Below are 22610 nucleotides of genomic sequence, written 5' to 3'. Positions count from 1 at the left end.
AGGTTCTTACTGAACTGAAAGCAGAGGTGGATAAGACGAGCCTGACTGATCTCGATTAGGGAAATGAATATATTATTCTAATATTGTTCTTATGAAGATGAACTAGTTATATGATGTATTGTGTTGTTTTCAGGTAGCTATCGTATTGTGATGTTAAAATATATTTATGCGGCTCATATGAAATTGGCAAACAGATGTTCGATATGAAATGTGAATTTGCGTAAAAATTATTAACTGTAAACTAATAAACCTGCTAAATGGGTCATGGAACTTTGTAAACGGTTCTAGCAGTAAAAGCGGTTGTGATGGATAGCTCAATGTCATACAATTTTTTTATCAAATCGACAAATCGTGTGTGATGTAGTTGAATAAAAGCAAACGGTTACACCTATCATACACGAGGCTATATATAAAACTGTGTGGGGTGTATATACGAACAGAAACACTTTTTCTCGGCTAACTGTGTGGGATGTACATACGAACAAAAACGTACTTCTTGGATTGACTGTGTGGGATGTACGTAAGAACGGAAACGTATTCCTTGAAATGACTGTGTGGAATGTACATACAAACGGAAACGTTTCTCTGGGACTGGCTCTGTGCTATATACTTACGACCGAAACCAATTGGGCATGTATAATTGTATTTGATCCCTCGTCGTTGCACACGATCTCATTTTGCCCAGCGTGTGTGACCGGAGGGCCTATCCCGACGATTTTTGGATCATGTGGGAAGAACCCCCTATCACACACACTCACTTGACGACGGTTCAGAATGATGTCGCGGAAAGGCGTAAAAACGGTTTATATAGCAGCTCGCTGTACTAGTGAAAGTGTCGACAATTTCGATTGGCGTTTCAAAAGGATAATGCAGGTTAGGGGCCTCTCATCCATACACCTTTATAGAGTGTTGGAGAGCTTTGCAAGACCAATCTAGCTTGGGGAACTAATCTTGCAGTAGTGGAGAAATGACTAGCCATAATTTTTGTTGGTGGCGCGCCATTTCCCAACAATGCGGGAACTAATTTTTTTCAAATAGTTGTGGCGTAGCTATATTTGGTATGACATTGATATGACCTTAGTACTGGCGTTGTATTGTTTCGTCACGCCATAGATATTTGCTGAGTTTTTTTTCTTCTATTAACTACAGTTTATTATGGCATGGCCCATTAGGCCCACGCCAGCACTATTCCATCTTCTAACTACCCTATCTAGACAAAAAAAGCCTAAGTATGATTCACCCCATCGTCTTTTTCACTTCGACCCCCTCTCGACCTGCATGCCGCCACCACATCCCGATCGCAGCACTTGTTGCTGCCGGACCAGCGCGACCGACGCCACCTTCGGGTGAGGAGGTGAGTGATACGTCTCCAACGTATCTACTTTTCCTAACGCTTCCTCTTGTTTTGGACTCTAATTTGATTGAATGAAACTAACCCCGGACTGACGCTGTTTTCAGCAGAACTACCATGGTGTTGTTTTTGTGCAGAAATAAAAATTCTCGGAATGGAATGAAACTTTGCGAGGAATTTTTATACAATAAATAAGAATTTCTGGAGGCAAGACCTATCGGAGAGGGGCACCTGGGTGGGCACGACCCACCAGGGCGCGCCCCCTCTCCTGGCGCTCCCAGGTGGGTTGTCCCCATCTGGTGGCCCCGCAGACCCTGAAACCAACGCTATAAAATCCTATTTTTCCAGAAAAAATCAGGGAGAGAGAATTATCGTGATCCACGAGACAGAGCCGCCGTCACCTCCTGTTCTTCATCAGGAGGCTAGATCTGGAGTCCGTTTGGGGCTCCGGAGAGGGGGGTCTTCGTTCTTCATCATCACCAACCCTTCTCCATTGCCAATTTCATTATCCCCACCGAGAGTGAGTAATTGCTTCGTAGGCTTGTTGGTTGGTGAGGAGTTGGATGAGATTAATCATGTAATCGAGTTAGTTTTGTTAGGGCTTGATCCCTAGTATCCACTATGTTCTAAGATTGATGTTGCTATGACTTTGCCATGCTTAATGCTTGTCACTTTGGGCCCGGGTGCCATGATTTTAGATCTGAACCGTTTATGTTATCACCATTATATCCATGTTCTAAATCCGATCTTGCAAGTTATAGTCACCTACTACGTGTTATGATCCGGCAACCCCGGAGTGACAATAGTCGGGACCACTCCCGGTGATGACCGTAGTTTGAGGAGTTCATGTATTCACTATGTGTTAATGCTTTGTTTCGGTTCTCTATTAAAAGGAGACCTTAATATCTTTTAGTTTCCAATATGGACTCCGCTGCCACGGGAGGGTAGGACAAAAGATGCCATGTAAGTTTTTTCCATAAGCACGTATGACTATTTACGGAATACATGCCTACATTATACTGATGAACTGGAGCTAGTGCCGTATCGCCCTAGGTTATAACCGTCTCATGATGAATATCATCCAACAAGTCACCAATCCAATGCCTACGAATTTATCTTATATTGTTCTTGCTAAGTTACTACTACTATCATCACTGTTACACTTGCTATAAAATTACTGTTATCACTGTTACTGTTACCGTTGCCGTTGCTGCTATCACTACCATCAAAACTATCATATTACTTTGCTACTGATTACTTGCTGCAGATAATTAATCTCCAGGTGTGGTTGAATTGACAACTCAGCTGCTAATACCTTTAAATATTATTTGGCGCCCCTTGTGTCGAATATATAAATTTGGGTTGAATACTTTACCCTCGAAAACGGTTGCGATCTTCTATACTTGTGGGTTATCAGTGAGATCACCCCCTCCCCCCCCTCCCCTCGCGCATCTTCTTCCCCTCCCCTAGCGTCTTCCTCGTCGGAGGACACCATGGAATCCATGGTATCCGTGGATTTTTTTTTGTGTATAAAATTATTACTGTAGAATTATATTTGCTAAGGTCACACGAAGGTGTCACTCATCCGTTCGTTGCGAAAGCTTTGGCATTGTAGGATGACGTTATATTTGCTAAGTCTCAAGGCTACCCGCATGTGATAATGGAGATACATTGACATTACCAGGTCTATCAATGCACTTCTCGCTGTAGCTCCCTGTTGGTTGTGGCGATGATTCTTTTAGAAGTCGGAGAGCCTGTTCCATCATTTTGAACTTTTGTATTTCAACATGTAATTAAACAGATTAGCCAAATCAGCCATCTCCTTTTTTTGTTGAATCAAGCTCTCTGAATTCCCCACAAAAAATAAGTCTTAGCTAGAACAAGGATATCAATTATGTTCACCCGAACATGGAATAAATTTAGAGTAATGTCCAGTTCTTCTGACAGCTTATGGCATAAGGTACCCACTTCCCAACTTATCTTATTACAGAAGTCACCAAAGCCCCCCAAAAAATTGAGGGTGGCTTTCAAAATAAGTTGAGAAGGGGACAACTTATTTTGGCAGCCACCAAATAAATTGGACTTAAATAGAGTAGGATAATGGATACTTTGTCTTTTTTTTTGCGGGATAGATACTTTGTCACATAACATGTAAAAAAGAATCATACACATCCGCATATAATTTAAATGAACTAGCCCTGTAAGTGCAAAAGACACATGATACAAAACCAGCCTGAGCACTACATCATCATATAGTCATATAGTATTATTAATCTGAAAAACTTCCCCCGCAAAAAAAAAACTGTAAAACTTATAAGAGCTCTTGGCGACCAAAGAATCCGGAGGCTTCAAACTTCCAAGGCGTTCAAATCCCTATGCCAAATAAATAAGCTTGAAGAAGTGCAACACAAAGCGCTCGTGGCCTAATGGATAAGGCATTTGACTTCTAATCAAAGGATTGTGGGTTCGAGTCCCACCGAGCGTGACTAATTTTTGCTGTTTCTGTTTAATTTCCCCCCTTATCCACACTTATCCATTTCTTTCGTATAAATACGACACAGCAAAGCTGAGTTTCCCGATGCTGAGTTTACACTAAATCAAAGAGACATTGTTTACCAGCAAAGCTGAGTTTCCCATTTCTTTCGTAAAATAAAAAGCAAAGCTGAGTTTACACTAAATCCATGAATCGGCAAAGAGACATTGTTCACCAGCAAAAAAAAAAAAAAAATAGACATTTGTTAGTGCTCATTATGGATGATGGCTCAAGCGCTCGAAAATTCCCGGGCTGTTTGCGAGGCGACATCTTGAGGATCCTCTGCTTATACTAGAGATAACATGTTGTAAGCGAAATTGGGCTAGGTCCCATTTGTGTTCCCTATGTAAAAATGTTGAAACTAGGAGACCATTGTTTTTCATGTCCAGTTTCTACGGGTGGTTCGGGGATCTGTTGGTGTTGTGCCAAATACTAGTAGTTGTTGTCTTTCTTCTCTGCTAAACTTCTTATTGGCTTCATGTTTTCCTCCTAATTTTTGCTGTTTCTGTTTAATTTCCCCCCTTATCCACACTTATCCATTTCTTTCGTACAAATACGACACAGCAAAGCTGAGTTTCCCGATGCTGAGTTTACACTAAATCAAAGAGACATTGTTTACCAGCAAAGCTGAGTTTCCCATTTCTTTCGTAAAATAAAAAGCAAAGCTGAGTTTACACTAAATCCATGAATCGGCAAAGAGACATTGTTCACCAGCAAAAAAAAAAAATAGACATTTGTTAGTGCTCATTATGGATGATGGCTCAGGCGCTCGAAAATTCCCGGGCTGTTTGCGAGGCGACATCTTGAGGATCCTCTGCTTATACTAGAGATAACATGTTGTAAGCGAAATTGGGCTAGGTCCCATTTGTGTTCCCTATGTAAAAATGTTGAAACTGGGAGACCATTGTTTTTCATGTCCAGTTTCTACGGGTGGTTCGGGGATCTGTTGGTGTTGGGCCAAATACTAGTAGTTGTTGTCTTTCTTCTCTGCTAAACTTCTTATTGGCTTCATGTTTTCCTCCTAATTTTTGCTGTTTCTGTTTAATTTCCCCCCTTATCCACACTTATCCATTTCTTTCGTACAAATACGACACAGCAAAGCTGAGTTTCCCGATGCTGAGTTTACACTAAATCAAAGAGACATTGTTTACCAGCAAAGCTGAGTTTCCCATTTCTTTCGTAAAATAAAAAGCAAAGCTGAGTTTACACTAAATCCATGAATCGGCAAAGAGACATTGTTCACCAGCAAAAAAAAAAAAAATAGACATTTGTTAGTGCTCATTATGGATGATGGCTCAGGCGCTCGAAAATTCCCGGGCTGTTTGCGAGGCGACATCTTGAGGATCCTCTGCTTATACTAGAGATAACATGTTGTAAGCGAAATTGGGCTAGGTCCCATTTGTGTTCCCTATGTAAAAATGTTGAAACTGGGAGACCATTGTTTTTCATGTCCAGTTTCTACGGGTGGTTCGGGGATCTGTTGGTGTTGTGCCAAATACTAGTAGTTGTTGTCTTTCTTCTCTGCTAAACTTCTTATTGGCTTCATGTTTTCCTCCCGGTGGGGATCGTTTGTTCATGCTGGGCATTTCTGCTATATGCTGGGCTCCGTGGTCCGTGGAACACAAGAAACATGGATTACCTTTGATCATCATGTTATGTCTTCTCTTAGGTAGTGTTCTGTGCTTGTTCCTCTGCTGATCTGTAAGAACTTGTTATTTTTGTTTTTAATGTTAAGGTGATAAATTTCTCGGTGCTGGTTGTTTGTCGTGGCTTGTTTTTGGTTCTCTCTCTATATACATTTTCCTCTTCTTTCTTTGTGTGCTATATGTTGCGAATATCCATTTCTAAGCCTAGGCTCATCTGCACCCGGTGAAGAGAAAATTCGAAAACAAAATTGCATGGAAGATAATTTGATGCGTGAGGTGCGCTTCAAATTTCAGATTATTTGAAGTTCAGGCAGAAACGATACAACACTAGTGTTTTTTTTTTTGAATTTTCTGTTCATCGCGGATGTAGCTGAGCCTGGGCAGCGAATCGCCTCGTCCTACATGTTTCAGCTGTGGTGTTGTATCGTCTTCTTTTTTTTCAATAAATTTGAAAATGGTTGGTGTTGTATCGTCTTCTGTTTTTGCAGTGATGAATATATTTGAAAATGGTTCAGGCCCGCTGTTGCCTGCCATGGTCACCGTCAACAACAAAAAAACACTTCGGAGGAAACAAAAAATTGTGCCCAAATTTCAACAGCAGTCTATTAGCGTCAGTAGTCAGATGCTACTACAAGCAGCATCCTGAACAATTTATACTAGCACAAGAAAGTATTTGTCCAGCAGCACAGGCCAAAAAATGTCTGATCAGTTCCACGAAGAACAAACCGTGTGCAGCAACTGACATGAAACAACAGCGAAATTAAGTCGGGTGGATCAAGTACAGCATCGTTACCAACACCAAAATATGTATCCTACGAAACTTTGCTCTTTCTAACCCCAAATGCTGTGTGTTCATTATTATTCCTATGATTGTCAAGAGCGCCTATATGTCCTGCTGCTAGATCTTCTCTTGCTTTTCGCCTACAAGGGGGAGCATCTCCAACCGGCTTCTCGGGGTGCGCGGGCTTGGGGAGGCGGCCTGCTGGGAGATCAAATGCCTCACATAGCCGTAGAAGGTGCAGCCGACGAGAGTGATCCCACACCCCACGGCGTTCATGGCGGAGATCGGGTTCCGGAAGATCATCCAGGAGATCAGTACCGCGACAGCCACCTACAAACCGATCATGGTACCAGTTTGTCAGTGCCAAACTTGGACTGGGGAAGCAGAACAAAGCGGAATAGAGCCTCACACTCTTACTCTCACCTTGAGATTGCCGGCTACATTGAAGGTCACCGCTGTCGTTGAATGGATAACATAGAAGATGGAGAAGTTCAGGCAGAAGGCGAGAACTCCCGAGGTGATTATGATGACCAGTGCAGGGACGGTTGACTCGTATGTGTACAGCCAGTTGATTACGCCGCTCCCTTCGAGTACGATCGCTGGTATCGATAGTATCATGGTGGCAAAGGGTGCCATGTAGTACACTGTGTTAATGCTGCAGAGAAGAAAAAGAACAGCAAATCACCTCACTAGAAGGAAAATGTGCAAGATCGTACTTGATTGCGGTACTATAAAAATAGCAAGAGATTCTACATAATAATAATGATGACAGCAGCGGTATTTATTCCATTATCTATGATAATCTCTGATGACAATTACTATGAAACATCACATGACAACAGCCACCCTTCCCCTACACCTTAAATTCTTTGTTGTAAAACTGAGACAGATTGGTATGTAATCATTTCTTCTGTAAACTGATCAGATCAACTGTTTACCTGTCAAATTTGTATCCATGGAGCAGGGATTCTGCCAAGATGGTCTTTGTAGATGTGGCAAGGCAGCCAACCATGGCAGCGCAAAAACCAAACATATTGAAGCTTAGTTCAGTTACTGAAGTTAAGAGGATTCCACCCACAATTGGAATCAAAGAAGCCCATATGCGCCACTCAAAATATTTCCTCCAGACCAACCACTGCAGAATAACTGTTCTTCAATGAATCAGAATATGTGACAGCAGTCGTGAAAAGGGCATGTTGAATGGAGAGCAAGAAATGGGAGAACCTGTTGTTGCAGGAGTGAAGGATTTTATGGTCTGCATGAAAGAGACCGGGATGTACCGCAGGCTGATATTTCCCAACACTATGTTTATGCAGAACACAAATGACATGGGGAATATCCTTTTCCAGCGATCCTCGGGGGCGACCTCGATGAGTGGTTTTACTTTGAGCACTTTGATTGCGATATAGGCTCCAATAGAAGAGCATATGAAGTGGACACACGACACGGTCAGAGGGAATTTGAACTCCAGTTTCTGCATCGAAGAAAAACTTCAAATCATCGAGAGCAAGGAGCAGATAATTTCTTTATTAACGAGGATAATTTCTCTATTAACGAGGATAGTGCCAGTGCCAGCAGCAGGATGTTGTATATTTCTAGTCCAAGAAATCAGACTTGTACTTGACAACTGAATGCAAACATAAAATAAGCCCCCAAACAAAGATGGTGGAAGAAGCCCAGGGGGAATATTCATCCATATGTCACTTGAGGTGAAATATGTTTAGATTCATCTTGTTGTCAAACATATCAGTACAAAAAAAACTCTGAATGAAGCCTGAAACCTGGCATGTTGGTTTTTTAGATCATCAGGGCATGTTGGTTTTTTAGATCATCAGGGCATGTTGGTTTACCCTCTAGTTTAACTCTGAATAAACTAGCAATCAAACACATGAACGAAAGGAAGGACTTGAGGTTTTGTTTCTCCTCCTAAAAGTTCTTTTTTTACCATTGGCAAGGAAACCTAATCCGATAACTCCTTTTTTTTTACATTCGTGGCATGATAAATCACTAGCTAATCTGCACCTGAAGGCACGGATCAACCCATAAAAACACGAGGAGGCGCACATGAGGATGAGGAGGAAATAAAAGGTAAATAAAAAAGGGGGATGGAGAAGAGTTGGGACCTGGAAGATCCACTTGTTGATGATGATGACGGTGACGTTGAAGCCCCACCATTGGAGGATGGCGAGCACCGCCCGGACCGTCGCCACGTTCCCCATCTTCCCATCCTCCATCGCGCCTCTTCCGAAAGAAGATGAAGAAGAAGGCCAAGGCCCAGGGAAGAAACCGAAACCGGCCGGCGTTCCGGAACCAATTAATCAATAATCAATTAATCCATCGAAAACTCCTCTCCGGACGACCCATTCTATAAGGCATCGGCGGTTCTTCTAGAAGGTTCTAGAAAGTCGAGAACTTGAGGCGGCGCCGTCGATCTCTTGAGAAGAGAAGGAAAGACACGAGATATGGGAGAAAGAAGAGAAGAGGGTACACAGGCCAGGATTGGTCCTGGTTTTAGGTTGAGAGCTCGGTTTGTGTGAAGGAGGGAGAGGAGAGGCTCTTCCCTGTCATCATGGAACGCGTTACTGCTTTCCTTACCTTCACGTCATGCTTCTATCCTGGCCTGGACACGTGGCATGCGAGATAATGACAGACGATTGCAAACGAGATTCGCCACTGCAATTAGCAAACAATTTAACTCCTAGGATTTGCCGCTCCGAATCTCCTGTCAAACCCTGCAGTAGCAGTACAATGCAATGGGCTTTAGAGTAGGCGTTTGTAAAACTATAAAATTATGTTTTCTTAAGCACCGATGCATATTTTATAGCATAGACCTATTGCTTATATACTCCCTCCGTTTCTAAATACAAGTCTTTTTAGAAATTTCACTATAAAGACTACATTCGGATATATTGGACGTCTTTTAGAGTATAGGTTCACTCATTTTGCCCCGTATGTAGTCTAGAGTGGGATCTCTTAAAAGACCTATATTTAAGAAAAGAGGGAGTATATAATTATAATGTAAGGGTACGTTTTCGCAAACAACTCTCTAAGCACATTGCATTGTACTCTTACATTATAAGGTCCCAACAAATAAGTTTACCCATGCAAAAAGAAAAATCAGTTTGCAAAAATAGGGTTCCTAGGTGTGACAAAATAACACAAAAATAGAGTTAGTTATAACCAAACAACAGCAATGAATAGAGATTGACAAGGTCATATCATTCGTTCCTTACAAGAGTTACAATGGAACAACTGGAACTAAGTAAGTAAAAACACAACAAATCAAGTGATGTTTCGTGCAAATAATAATAATACAGCCTACATAAAAGAAGCGTTTCATCAGGCGAGACTTTCTAAGTGTCAACTACACAACTGACTGGCTCTGATTCAACTATTCAAGCCAGTGTATATATCATATATGGCCCTCCAAAGAGGGCCAAAGAATAATCATCGTCCCTTGCTTTTCCTTTACCCAGCAAAGCTTGGCCAAGCAACATCTTTGCAAAACGCTGCTCTGCTTATTACTCCCCTCTTGGCCAAGCAATAGCATCATCAACTAGGCTAAGCGTCGTCCGACTGGCTCGCACGCTTGGCGCTTATATGTTGTTGTTTCTTCAGGATCGACTTCTCGTACCTCTGCATCCCCTCCCTTGCTCGCCGCACGCTGCACAGCGGACAGTACCAGTGGCCCTTGGGGACGCAGGTGCGCTTGGGCGTCATGCAGTACACGTGGTAGGCCTCGTCGCAGCCGTCGCACAGGGTGATCTCCTCGTCGTCCTTGTTCTTGAAGCAGCCCCTGCAGAGGCAGGAGGGGCAGTACCAGCACTCCAGATTCTTCTGCTTCTCCAGCGCGATCTGGCTCGTCCTCAGGCACCGGATGTGGTAGAACTTGTAGGGGCAGTAAGGGTGGCCACACACCAGGAACTGCTTGTCGTCGTCCTCGCACGTGCCACAGTGCTTGCACAGTTTCGACAGGGCGGTCGTGTACAGGTCCGGCTCATTCTCTTCCTCCACACTCGGCACCGAGCTCCCTTCTCTTTCGTCGGCTGCCTCGATTCCGCTGGCAACTTCAGGTGGTTCTATCTTCTTGACGACCTCAAGCTTGTCACACAGAGGACAATCACCATGCAGGCTGTCATGAACATTCTTCTTGGCGCCTGCAGACTTTCCCTTTCCCTTTCCCTTTCCCTTATTGCTGCTGCAGGCAGGACAGTGCCAGTTGTCCGGGATTTGTTTCATAGCAGGATGGAGTCGCTTCACACATTCAAAGTGGTATGTCGTGTCGCATCCATCACATATAAGGCTTTTTTCTTCTTCTGCACTGGTTCCACATTGTTTGCAAGTGCAAGTTCGACCAAGTCCACATGTCCCAGATCGCTTTGGTATTGTAGAATGACCGGAATCACATGGGGAGAACTGTGTGGTCGTATTTGAATCCTTCGGGATTTTCTCGACAAAACCACCCAGACTTGTTTCCTAATGAAATATGCAATCAGTAAAAATTATTAGCTGGATGTAACCATTTTAAAAGTGGCCAGCAAACTGTCCACAAACACACCAATTACCTCTATCCTGTGCTCAGCAGCAACCTCTACTTCAGAAACTCCAGAAGCCTGTAAAGATTATATCATAAGTGTTGCCCAGCAGCAGCATAAAGAGGAATTATAGCAACAAGTTAAGCATCAACAGCAGCTTGAGGTACAGTTGTCCGGAAATACATGTCTCTTAAGTATGGGGGTAAAAACTGCAAACTTACTTGCTTCTGATAGGAAGCTCGTGAAATGATTGGAAGATTGCTGGCTAGACTTGTCATCTCTCGGCCAACTTGTTCAAACTTCTCCCATATCTATATCATGCACAAATATACATACATATTAAAGTATTATTTGCCTGAATGTTTCATGGAATACTTATAGCAAGCAAAAAAAGAGATGAAAAGGAGAAAAGACAAAAAATAAGAAGAGCAGCACACGTCTTCTGAGAGGCGTGGGAGGTGGAGCGCTACCGTCTACACAGCTCACCAAATCTAACCATTAGTTGATCTTACCCCAACACATTACAGTTGTTTTTCGCTATCTGTCCATTTTAGTAACGGAAGGAGGAAAATAAAACTTCCTCACTTGGATTAATACTCCAGCATTGAACTGCGCATGCAGAAGAATTATTCGACAATTTTGGTTTACGTGTGCTCACAGATGCCACGGTGAAAATACAGGGACCATTTGAGACACTACAGTGCATAAAAGGCCTACTCTAGGCTGCCAAGCAGAAGTGATGCTGGCGTGTCTCTATTTGATATCATAAAACACAGTAATAATCATAGTAAAAGAAGGCGCGACTAGGCTCTAGGCGATAGCAAAACGCCTAGCACTGAATTGTGGTAATAATCAAGAACACGGCTACTTTTTCCAATGAATGAATGAGAAATAGCTACCTGCTGGATGTGGTCGTTGAACAGAGCCGGGTTCCGTGCATAGTTTCCATTTCTCATGTTGGCGTCAATTTTCCCCAAATCAATGACCTCATGAACCTTACTCACATGGAAAGTTCCAACTAGCAAATCACACAACATGGCAAACTTCTCTGAGACAAAAATGTCAAGGAGAGCATTATTGCACATTGCTGTGTTGGCATCCAATGATGCTGCAATCGCATCTTTTAATGCAATAGAGGAGCTAATCTCTTTAGCACCTGCTACTCCAGCAGGATGCTCTTCTGACGCTCCTTGGCCTTTATTTAGGTTGCCCTGGAAATCACAGACAAATTCACTATCAGGGGAAATTCCTATCATAGACATTATACACAAGATTGCTTCTGTTATGAGATATATGTTCTGAACAAGAGCATTATTACTGACTTTTTGCACTGATCGACAGCAATTGTATCTGAGCGCATCTTGTATGCAGCTCTGAATCCCTCCACCCTTATTTACACCTGGGGATTGCAGGAAGCCCTCCAACGTGTTCCTCCAAGTAATCCAATGTCTGGGCAGGATCTGGTGGCCATCTTGGCCAGAAGTACCGCTACAGGGGACGGTGGTGGCACAAGGCTGCACACAGAGCAAGCAAAGGAAAAGCACTGAGCATAGTTTTCAGTTATGCAGAACATCTGCAGAGGAAAAGATATTTCGTTTATTGGGTACAGAATTGCTGGGCGGCGGCAAGATTCATGGCATTGGAAGAACCTAGTTGCAAATCTAGGCGCTTCAAAATGAAATCTTGGGCGGCTGGTGGCGCCAGAGAGCAAAGACGGCCAGATATTCCAACTGCAACAGCAACAAGGGGAGGGGGGAAGAAGAAAGAAGACGAGCAGGCTAGGGATTGCAATGCTTACCGCTCCGGGGTCGGAGCTGGCGCCGCGGGTGGCCGTGCGGCGGCGCTTGTAGGTGACGAGAACCTCGGACGACGGCTGCTCCCCCGGGGCAGGGCGCTTGGGCGGGGCCGGCGGCGGGGCGGCGCCGTCCTGGGAGGTCATCTTCCGGCACGGCGGCCGCAGCACATGCCCAGCGCAGAGCGAGCCCGTGGCCGGAACCGGGAGCGAAGCCTCGGAGGGGGTGAGAGGGGACGAAGGCAGCGTGGGGGCGAGTTTCTAGGGTTTCGGGGGGCCGTTGCGGAGGAGGATTTGGGTTGGGATCTCCCGGTGAGGGGAGGGGAGGGGAGCAGCGGAGCAGAGAGGAGCGGGACAAGGTGGGAGATGAGTTTTTGGAAGAGGAAAAACGGAAAAGGGAAAGCCAGACGGACGGACTGTTGGGCCTTCTCTCTGGGTGACGGACGGACGGCTATCTGTATGGTCCACCAAACAGCTTTGGACATATGCAATTCGGCACGGTCTCTCTAATTTGTATCCCCTCCGGTGCTGGTGTGGGCTGCATCCCCTCGGAGATGGATGGCGGTGCGGGAGGCAGAGATCGGAGGTGGCCGGCGGTGGGACGGAGTGTAGTGCGACTGCAAAGGAGCAAGGGGTGACGATGGAGGTCCTGAATGATCAGTGGGGTGAAGAGGAGCGGCCGATGGTCCGCGGGGAGGAGTAAGGGCAAAGGAGGAGGAGGACCGGCAGTCAATGGAGGGGCCGCTGGGTTGGGTAGGGTCGTCGCCACGGGAGGCGGCTGACGTATGAGTAGCGGTGGAGGAGAGGCGGCGACCGGTGGAAGAGACGCGGAGCAAGGTCGCTCGCGACTGAAGAGGGCGACGACCGCCTAGCGGTGGAGGAGAGACTCACGGTGGCAATAAGGACTGCTCCGGCGGTGGCGTGCTCGTCCAAGAAAGAGAGGGGATTCGAGCCAAAAAAAGGCGAGCCAACGAGGCATGAGCGAGCGTGCTGTTTAGAGCAACTCTAGCATATGCTTTACATTCCTGCCCCGCAAAATAACCGTCGATATATGGGAGACGAAAAATCGTTTCGACCAGGTCTCTTATAGGTGCCAAATCTGCACCCCCTCCCCCTCCTCAACCAGTTTGCCGCTAGCTTTATCCAACTTGCGATTTAGTGGGAGGGGAACTTCCTCACTTTCCGGGCCGTCGTCGCCAATCCCTCTGGTCCCTGGCCGCCTCTCCTCGCCCACCTCCAGTCACCGGCATGGAGCAACCACAGCCCCTAACTAGCGTTTTCCATGTGTCGTCGGCCCAATCAGAGCCATCGCGCCTATTCCTTCCATCGTCAACATGTCATGTCCCTCGCCATCTCTCCTCGTCGCGCCTCCAGTCGCCGGCATGGAGCCACCACACCTCCCGGCTGACGTTTTCCATGCGTCATCGGACCAATCAGAGTCATCGCGCCTATTCCTTCTACCGTCGGCATGAAGCGAAAGCGGCAGGGGAACCACGTCGTCCATGGAGCCATTGTCGCCGCCGCGCCAACTTCCGCCGGGCCGTGAACTCTCTCGTTGCGGTTGCGCCGGATCAAGGACGGCCGCCTCCTCCATCCCCTTTGTCGAACGCCAAAGATGCAAGCAAAGGGCCCGAGGAAGAAGAAGACGACAGCGCGAGGTCGGGAACCATTGTCGGGGGATTGATTCTGAGCTACGGGAAATCCCCCCAAACCCTGGTTCAAACTCTGGGGACTTGGCTCACAACCACGAGACTACGAGCTACGCACGAGGCACGACAGAAACACAACGAGATACCCAGGTTCGGGCCACCATGCGTTGAAAACTCTACTCCTACTCAGTGGAATTGCTTTGTGGACAGTGCTCTTGGAGCTACAAGATGAGTAGGAGCTCTATGGGGCTAGCAATGGAGAGATTACATGATCCCCTTCTATGGTGGCAGCACTGCCCCTTTTATAGGTGCCTCGGACCTCTTCCCCAAAAATATGAGCAGGAAAGGGTTATCACAGGGCGGCAAATTCAAAGGGGGACAGGCACCGATGCTTATCCTGATGAAAGGCACTCTCCGCCTGATTATCCATGACGCGCAGAGGGCTCCACGATGACCACCGTCATGTCGCGTCGCCGTCCTGATCTTCTTTCACCAAAGCGGAAGGCTTTGGGACTTGCTTTGGGGCCAGGCAGGCACAGTTGCTCCCTTATTGTCGGGGAACGCAGTATTTCAAAAAAATTCCTACGATCACGCAAGATCTATCTAGGTGATAACTTGCTTGCCATTCTTCTTGAAGTTCCCTTTCTTTCCCTTGTCCTTTTACTTGAAACTAGTGGTCTTGTCAACCATCAACATTTGATGTTTTTCTTGATTTCTACCTTCGTTGATTTCAGCATCACGAAGAGCTCGGGAATCGTTTTCGTCATTCCTTGCAAATTATAGTTCATCACGGAGTTCCAGTAACTTGGCGATAGTGACTAGAGAACTCTGTCAATCACTATCTTATCTGGAAGATTAACTCCCGCTTGATTCAAGCGATTGTAGTACTCAGACATTCTGAGCACATGCTCACTGGTTGAGCTATTCTCCTCCATCTTGTAGGCAAAGTACTTGTCAGAGGTCTCATACCTCTCGACTCGGGCATAAGTCTGAAATACCAATTTCATCTCTGGGAACATCTTATATGCTCCGTGGCGTTCAAAACATCTTTGAAGTCTCGGTTCTGAGCCGTAAAGCATGGCGCACTAAACTATCAAGTAGTCATCATACCGAGCTTGCCAAACATTCATAACTTCTGCATATGCTCCTGCAATAGGTCCGTCACCTAGCGGTGCATCAAGGACATAATTCTTCTGTGCAGCAATGAGGATAATCCTTAGATCACGAAGCTAGTCTGCATCATTGCTACTAGCATCTTTCAACCCTAGGAACATATCGTAAATAAAATGGGGAAGCTATACGCGAGCAATTGATCTACAACATAGATATGCAAATACTATCAGGACTAAGTTCATGATAAATTTAAGTTCAATTAATCATATTACTTAAGAACTCCCACTTAGATAGACATCCCTCTAGTCATCTAAATGATCACGTGATCCATATCAACTAAACCATGTCCGATCATCACGTGAGATGGAGTAGTTTTCAATGGTGAACATCACTATGTTGATCATATCTACTATATGATTCACGTTCGACCTTTCGGTCTCAGTGTTCCGAGGCCATATCTGCATATGCTAGGCTCGTCAAGTTTAACCCGAGTATTCTGCGTATGCAAAACTGGCTTGCACCCATTGTATGTGAACATAGAGCTTATCACACCCAATCATCACATGGTGTCTCGGCACGACGAACTGTCGCAACGGTGCATACTCAGGGAGAACACTTATACCTTGAAATTTTAGTAAGGGATCATCTCATAATGCTACCATCACACTAATCAAAAAAAGATGCATAAAAGATAAACATCACATTCAATCAAAATATGTGACATGATATGGCCATTATCATCTTGTCTATCTCCAAAGTACCGTCATGATCTCCATCGTCACCGGCATGACACCATGATCTCCATCATCTTGATCTCTATCAACGTGTCGTCACATGGTCGTCTCGCCAACTATTGCTTTTGCAACTACTGCTATCGCATAGCGATAAAGTAAAGCAATTGTATGGCGCTTGCATCTTATGCAATAAAGAGACAACCATAAGGTTCCTGCTAGTTGTCGATAACTGCTAAAAAACATGATCATCTCATACAACAATTTATATAATCACGTCTTGACCATATCACATCACAACATGCCTTGAAAAAACAAGTTAGACGTCCTCTACTTTGTTGTTGCAAGTTTTACGTGGTTGCTACGGGATTCTAGCAAGAACCGTTCTCACCTACGCATCAAAACCACAACGATTTTTCGTCAAGTGTGCTATTTTAACCTTCAACAAGGACCGGGCGTAGTCAAACTCAATTCAACTAAAGCTGGAGAAACAGACACCCACTAGCCACCTGTGTGCGAAGCACGGCGGTAGAACCAGTCTTATGAACGCGGTCATGTAATGTCGATCTGGGCCGCTTCATCCAACAATACCGCTGAATCAAAGTATGCCATGCTGGTAAGCAGTATGACTATTATCGCCCACAACTCTTCGTGTTGTACTCATGCATATAACATCTACGCATAGACCTGGCTCGGATGCCACAGTTGGGGAACGCAGTATTTCAAAAAAATTACCTACGATCACGCAAGATCTATCTAGGAGATGCATAGCAATGGGAGGGGAGAGTGTGTCTACGTACCCTCGTACACCGAAAGCGGAAGCGTTTAGTAACACAGTTGATGTAGTCGAACGTCTTCGCGATCCAACCGATCCAAGTACCGAATGTACAGCACCTCCGCGATCTGCACACGTTCAGCTCGGTGACGTCCCTCGAACTCTTGATCTAGTTGAGGCCGAGGGAGAGTTCCGTCAGCACGACGACATGGTGACGGTGATGATGAAGTTACCGACGCAAGGCTTCGCCTAAGCACTACAACGATATGATCGAGGTGTGTAACTGTGGAGGGGGCACCGCACACAGCTAAAAGATCAACGTGTGTGTCTTTGGGGTGCCCACTGCCTCCGTATATAAAGGAGGGAGAGGGAGAGGCAGCCAGCCCTAGGGGGTGTGCCAAGGTGTGGAGTCCTACTAGGACTCGCTAGTCCTAGTAGGATTCCACCTCCCACACGGAGTGGGAAAGGGGGAAGGGAGAAGGAGAAGGAAAGGGGGGCATTCTCCTAGTCCTAGTCGGCCTCCTGTCCAATGGGGAGGGTGCATCAGCCCCTTGTGGGCTGGTTTGCTTCCCTCTTATGGCCCATAAGGCCCATAACTTCTCCCGGGGGTTCCGGTAACCTTCAGGTACTCCGGAAAAATGCGTGAACCACTTGGAACCATTCCGATGTCCAAATGCAACCTTCCAATATATGAATCTTTACCTCTCGACTATTTCGAGACTCCTCGTCATGTCCGTGATATCATCCGGGACTTCGAACAAACTTCAGTTCATCAAATCATATGATTCATAATACAAATCATCATCGAACGTTAAGCGTGCAGACCCTACGGGTTCGAGAACTATGTAGACATGACCGAGACACATCTCCGGTCAATAACCAATAGCGGAACCTGGATGCTCATATTGGCTCCTGCATATTCTACAAAGATCTTTATTGGTCAAATCGCATAACAACATACGTTCCCTTTGTCATCGGTATGTTACTTGCCCGAGATTTGATCGTCGATATCATCATACCAAGTTCAATCTTGTTACTGGCAAGTCTCTTTACTCATTCCGTAATGCATCATCCCGTGACTAAATCATTAGTCACATTGCTTGCAAGGCTTATAGTGATGTGCATTACCGAGAGGGCCCACATATACCTCTCCGATACACGGAGTGACAAATCCTAATCTCGATCTATGCCAACTCAACAAACACCATCAGAGACACCTGTAGAGCATCTTTATAATCACCCAGTTATGGTGTGACGTTTGATAGCACACAAGGTGTTCCTCCGGTATTCAGGAGTTGCATAATCTCATAGTCTGAGGAACATGTATAAGTCATGAAGAAAGCAATAGCAATAAACTAAACGATCATAGTGCTAAGCTAACGGATGGGTCTTGTCCATCACATCATTCTCTAATGATGTGATCCCGTTCATGAAATGACAACACATGTCTATGGCTAGGAAACTTAACCATCTTTGATTAACGAGCTAGTCAAGTAGAGGCATACTAGGGACACCCTTTTTGTCTATGTATTCACACATGTACTAAGTTTCCGGTTAATACAATTCTAGCATGAATAATAAACATTTATCATGATGTAAGGAAATATAAATAACAACTTTATTATTGCCTCTAGGGCATATTTCCTTCACAACCACACCTGGAGATTAATTATCTGCAGCAAAGTGATCAGTAGCAAAGTAGTTTGATAGTTTTGATAATAGTGACAACAACAATAGTAACAGTAACCGTGATAGCAGTAATTTTGTAGCAAGTGTAACAGTGATGATAGCAATAGCAACTTAGCAGAAACAATATGTTAAAGTTCGTAGGCATTGGATCGGTGACTTGTTGGATGATATTCATCATGAGACGACACTAGCTCCAGTTCATCGATATAATGTAGGCATGTATTCCGTAAATAGTCATATGTGCTTTATTAAAAGAACTTGCATGACATCTTTTGTCCTACCCTCCCGTGGCAGCGGGGTCCATATTGGAAACTAAGGGATATTAAGGCCTCCTTTTAATAGAGAATCGGAACAAAGCATTAACACATAGTGAATACAGGAACTCCTCAAACTACGGTCATCACCGAGAGTGGGCCCGATTGTTGTCACTCTGGGGTTGTCGGATCATAACACGTAGTATGTGACTATAACTTGCAAGATCAGATCTAGAAGATGGATATAATGGTGATAACATAAACGGTTCAGATCTGAAATCATGGCACCCGGGCCCAAAGTGACAAGCATTAAGCATGGCAAAGTCATAGCAACATCAATCTAAGAACATAGTGGATACTAGGGATCAGGCCCTAACAAAACTAACTCAATTACATGATGAATCTTATCCAACTCCTCACCGACCAGCGAGCCTACGAAAGAATTACTCACTCTCGGTGGGGAGAATCATGGAATTGGCGATGTAGAAGGGTTGGTGATGACGAAGAATGAAGACCCCCCTCTCCGGAGCCCCAAACGGACTCCAGATCTGCCCTCCCGAGGAAGAACAGGGCTTGGCGGCGGCTCTGTCTTGTAGATCGTGATAATTCTTTCTCCCTATTTTTTTCTGTAAATATGTGATTTTATAGTATCAGGGGGGTCATCTGCGGGGCCACCCGGAGAGGGGGCGTGCCCTGGTGGGTTGTGCCCACCCAGGGGGCCCTCTCTGGTGGGTCTTGGCTCCAGAAATTCTTATTATTGATATAAAAAATCCTCGCAAAGTTTCATTGCATTCCGAGAACTTTTATTTCTGCACAAAAACAACACCATGGTAGTTCTGCTGAAAACAGCGCCAGTCCGGGGTTAGTTTCATTCAAATCATGCAAACTAGAGTCCAAAACAAGAGGAAACGCGTTAGGAAAAGTAGATATGTTGGAGACGTATCACTCACCTCCTGACCCCGAAGGTGGCGTCGGTCGCGCTGGTCCGGCGGCAACAAGTGTTGTGGTCGGGATGTGGTGGCGGCATGCAGGTCGAGAGAGGGACGAAGTGAAAAAGACGATGGGGTGAATCATACTTAGGCTTTTTTGACTGTATAGGGTAGTTAGAAGATGGAATAGTGCTGGCGTGGGCCTAATGGGCCATGCCATAACAAATTGTAGTTAATAGAAGAAAAAAACTCAGCAAATATCTATGGCGTGACGAAACAATACAACGCCAGTACTAAGGTCATATCAATGTCATACCAAATATAGCTACGCCACAAATGATAGTTCTGCTGAAAACAACGTCAGTCCGCGGTTGGTTTCATTCAAATCATGCAAATTAGAGTCCAAAACAAGAGGAAAAGCATGAGAAAAAGTAGATACGTTGGAGACGTATTACCTCGCACGCACGAGCGTACGTGTACGAGAGAAACACGCAAATCTATGTGCATCGCTCGGCCCCGACCACCCACCATAACCGGGAACTCCACGATAGTATCCTCGCCCTTGCTTCTACCATGTTTTTTCCATCATGGACGGCCCAAAGAATGTCATGCACCTGCCTCTCCGGCCCGCCCAGGACGAAAAGCCCATTTTCTGTCATGATTTTTTTGTCATAGAAGTAGGAGCCCACCACATCTATGATGATACCGGGTTTTGTCACAGTTATCATCATAGAAGTGTCATAAGCATGACAGAAATAAAATTCATTCGGCCCAAAATGTCACGGGTGTGTCTTTTTTTGTAGTGTGTTCTTCATCGAGAGGCCAGATCTGGAATCTGTTTGGGGCTCCGGAGAGGGGGGTCTTCGTTCTTCGTCATCACCAACCCTTCTCCATCGCCAATTCCATGATGCTCCCCACCAGGAGTGAGTAATTCCTTCGTAGGCTCACTGGTCGGTGAGGAGTTGGATGAGATTCATCATTTAATTGAGTTAGTTTTGTTAGGGCTTGATCCCTAGTATCCACTATGTTCTAAGATTGATGTTGCTATGACTTTGACATGCTTAATGCTTGTCACTTTGGGCCCGGGTGCCATGATTTCAGATCTGAACCGTTTATGTTATCACCATTATATCCATGTTCTAGATCCGATCTTGCAAGTTATAGTCACCTACTACGTGTTATGATCCGGCAACCCCGGAGTGACAATAGTCAGGACCACTCCCGGTGATGACCCTAGTTTGAGGAGTTCATGTATTCACCGTGTGTTAATGCTTTGTTCTGGTTCTCTATTAAAAGGAGGCCTTAATATCCCTTAGTTTCCATTATGGACCCCGCTGCCATGGGAGGGTAGGACAAAATATGTCATGCAAGTTCTTTCCATAAGCATGTATGACTATTTACGGAATACATGCCTACATTATATTGATGAACTGGAGCTAGTGCCGTATCGCCCTAGGTTATAACTGTCTCATGATGAATATCATCCAACAAGTCACCGATCCAATGCCTACGAATTTATATTATATTGTTCTTGCCAAGTTACTATTGCTATCATTACTGTTGCACTTGCTACAAAAATACTGCTATCACCATTACCGTTACTATTGTTGTTGTCACTATTATCAAAAGTATCATATTACTTTGCTACTGATCACCTTGCTGCAGATAATTAATCTCTAGGTGTGGTTGAATTGACAACTCAGCTGCTAATACCTTCAAATATTCTTTCGCTCCCCTTGTGCCGAATCTATAAATTTGGGTTGAATAATCTACCCTCGAAAACTGTTGCAATCCCCTATGCTTGTGGGTTATCAACCAGCATCGAGCCCGGCCGACCGCCATTCAAGTATCTGCCAGCGGACCGCCGACGGTGTAGATCTGAGCGGCTAGAGGAGGAGTCAGTACATGCATGCGGCCTTGCGGCCTTGCCGGGGCCTTCCAGCCCGTTGCCCGGCCAGTCTATGGCGCGGCGCGGCCTCGCACAGCCGGGCGAGCTCAAGCCCGACTGGATCCGCTCCAAATCCGGCCGCCAAGTGCGCAAAAAACGTAGCCGTGGTTGGGTAGCTTGGGGGCATCGAGGGAAAAGGGGCTGGGCAAGCGCGCGTCCGAGCTGCACGCGCTGGAGTTGGCCTAAGTGAAGATGCAAGACAACACGCATTTCCCTCGCGGCGTGGTGGACTAACCATGTGGGTGTGCGAAGCGGCTCCGCTCGTGTGGGGGGCGGAGGACATTTGTTGTGTGATGAAAACTTTAGTATTTACTAGAATGTTTTGTTGGAACTAATCTATAATTCAACATGTATCCTCATTGTCGTTGTGTGTTGATGACTTGTTGTATGTAATGAATGATACATTTGCATATGCATGTCTAAACTCAATTTATGAGGCTGGCCATAGTGGGGGTAAGGCTGGTTGTAATGGTAGTATCATAGCTAGTATCATGCATGCCAACTATCTTGGGATCTACGGTAGGGTGCGTCGACTGCAAATTAAAATTTTCCTACGCGCAGAACAACCAAGAACATGCTACGGGAGATGGATCACACTTCGTTACCACTAGACGCGAAGTACCGTGCAGTGGAAGAAGAGTTGGGGCAGCGCGTCCGCGTGGATCGTCTCCTCCTCGTCCGATCTCCCTCGTACAGCCGGTCGTCGGTTCCCACGTACAGGTTCGCCGGAGCGGCGCAAGTGCACCGCCTCTAACGGTATCCGCGCGTGCAGGAGGAACATCGTGTGGCGGATTGCTAGGTCCGATCACACAACCGGCGGCGAGTGGAGGTGTCTATTCGCAACACATGCAAACTCTAGTGATAGCGCCGAAGCGATCGACCGC

General features: G+C 45.5%; 2 protein-coding genes and 1 non-coding gene across 4 annotated transcripts; 1 reads left to right on the top strand and 2 right to left on the bottom strand.

Annotated features, from left to right (window-relative positions):
* Positions 1 to 3763: 3763 nt before the first annotated feature.
* TRNAR-UCU (transfer RNA arginine (anticodon UCU)) lies at positions 3764 to 3836 on the top strand. The gene has a single exon. It is a non-coding gene; the product is annotated as a tRNA-Arg (tRNA).
* Positions 3837 to 6135: 2299 nt separating this feature from the next.
* LOC125522765 (UDP-galactose transporter 1) lies at positions 6136 to 8887 on the bottom strand. The gene is made up of 5 exons (XM_048687799.2): positions 8435 to 8887; positions 7536 to 7785; positions 7250 to 7457; positions 6735 to 6966; positions 6136 to 6641 (listed from the first exon to the last, which is right to left on the bottom strand). Exons 1-5 carry the CDS (start codon positions 8543 to 8545, stop codon positions 6429 to 6431), a joined length of 1014 nt encoding a protein of 337 aa, XP_048543756.2. The 5' UTR covers positions 8546 to 8887; the 3' UTR covers positions 6136 to 6428.
* A 598-nt stretch (positions 8888 to 9485) lies between these two features.
* On the bottom strand, positions 9486 to 13082 carry LOC125520589 (PHD finger protein EHD3). 2 transcript variants are annotated; one of them, XM_087532569.1, is made up of 7 exons: positions 12645 to 13082; positions 12169 to 12360; positions 12003 to 12057; positions 11746 to 11894; positions 11068 to 11157; positions 10877 to 10924; positions 9486 to 10787 (listed from the first exon to the last, which is right to left on the bottom strand). In XM_087532569.1, the coding sequence occupies exons 1-7, from the start codon at positions 12783 to 12785 to the stop codon at positions 9873 to 9875; spliced, it is 1590 nt and encodes a 529-aa protein (XP_087388695.1). In that variant the 5' UTR covers positions 12786 to 13082; the 3' UTR covers positions 9486 to 9872. The 2 variants fall into 2 exon arrangements, with proteins under 2 accessions (XP_087388695.1, XP_048541500.1); XM_048685543.2 differs by having other exon boundaries at positions 11746 to 12057; positions 12645 to 13081.
* Positions 13083 to 22610: the final 9528 nt, after the last annotated feature.

Source organism: Triticum urartu, chromosome 7A (genome assembly GCF_056163025.1).
Source record: "Triticum urartu cultivar PI428250 chromosome 7A, HENAU_Tu73, whole genome shotgun sequence".
Lineage (NCBI taxonomy): Eukaryota > Viridiplantae > Streptophyta > Magnoliopsida > Poales > Poaceae > Triticum > Triticum urartu.
This window is presented reverse-complemented; position numbering and strand designations above follow the sequence as displayed.

Coding starts and splice junctions, on each gene's coding strand:
- LOC125522765 (XM_048687799.2), bottom strand. CDS start 8,545: ATGGAGGATGGGAAGATGGGGAACGTGGCGACGGTCCGGGCGGTGCTC. Junction 7,786..8,434: donor TCAACAAGTGGATCTTCCAG/GTCCCAACTCTT, acceptor TCTTCGATGCAG/AAACTGGAGTTCAAATTCCC. Junction 6,642..6,734: donor ATGTAGCCGGCAATCTCAAG/GTGAGAGTAAGA, acceptor ATCGGTTTGTAG/GTGGCTGTCGCGGTACTGAT.
- LOC125520589 (XM_048685543.2), bottom strand. CDS start 12,785: ATGACCTCCCAGGACGGCGCCGCCCCGCCGCCGGCCCCGCCCAAGCGC. Junction 12,361..12,644: donor CCAGCTCCGACCCCGGAGCG/GTAAGCATTGCA, acceptor CTCTGTGTGCAG/CCTTGTGCCACCACCGTCCC. Junction 10,788..10,876: donor CTGCTGAGCACAGGATAGAG/GTAATTGGTGTG, acceptor ATATTTCATTAG/GAAACAAGTCTGGGTGGTTT.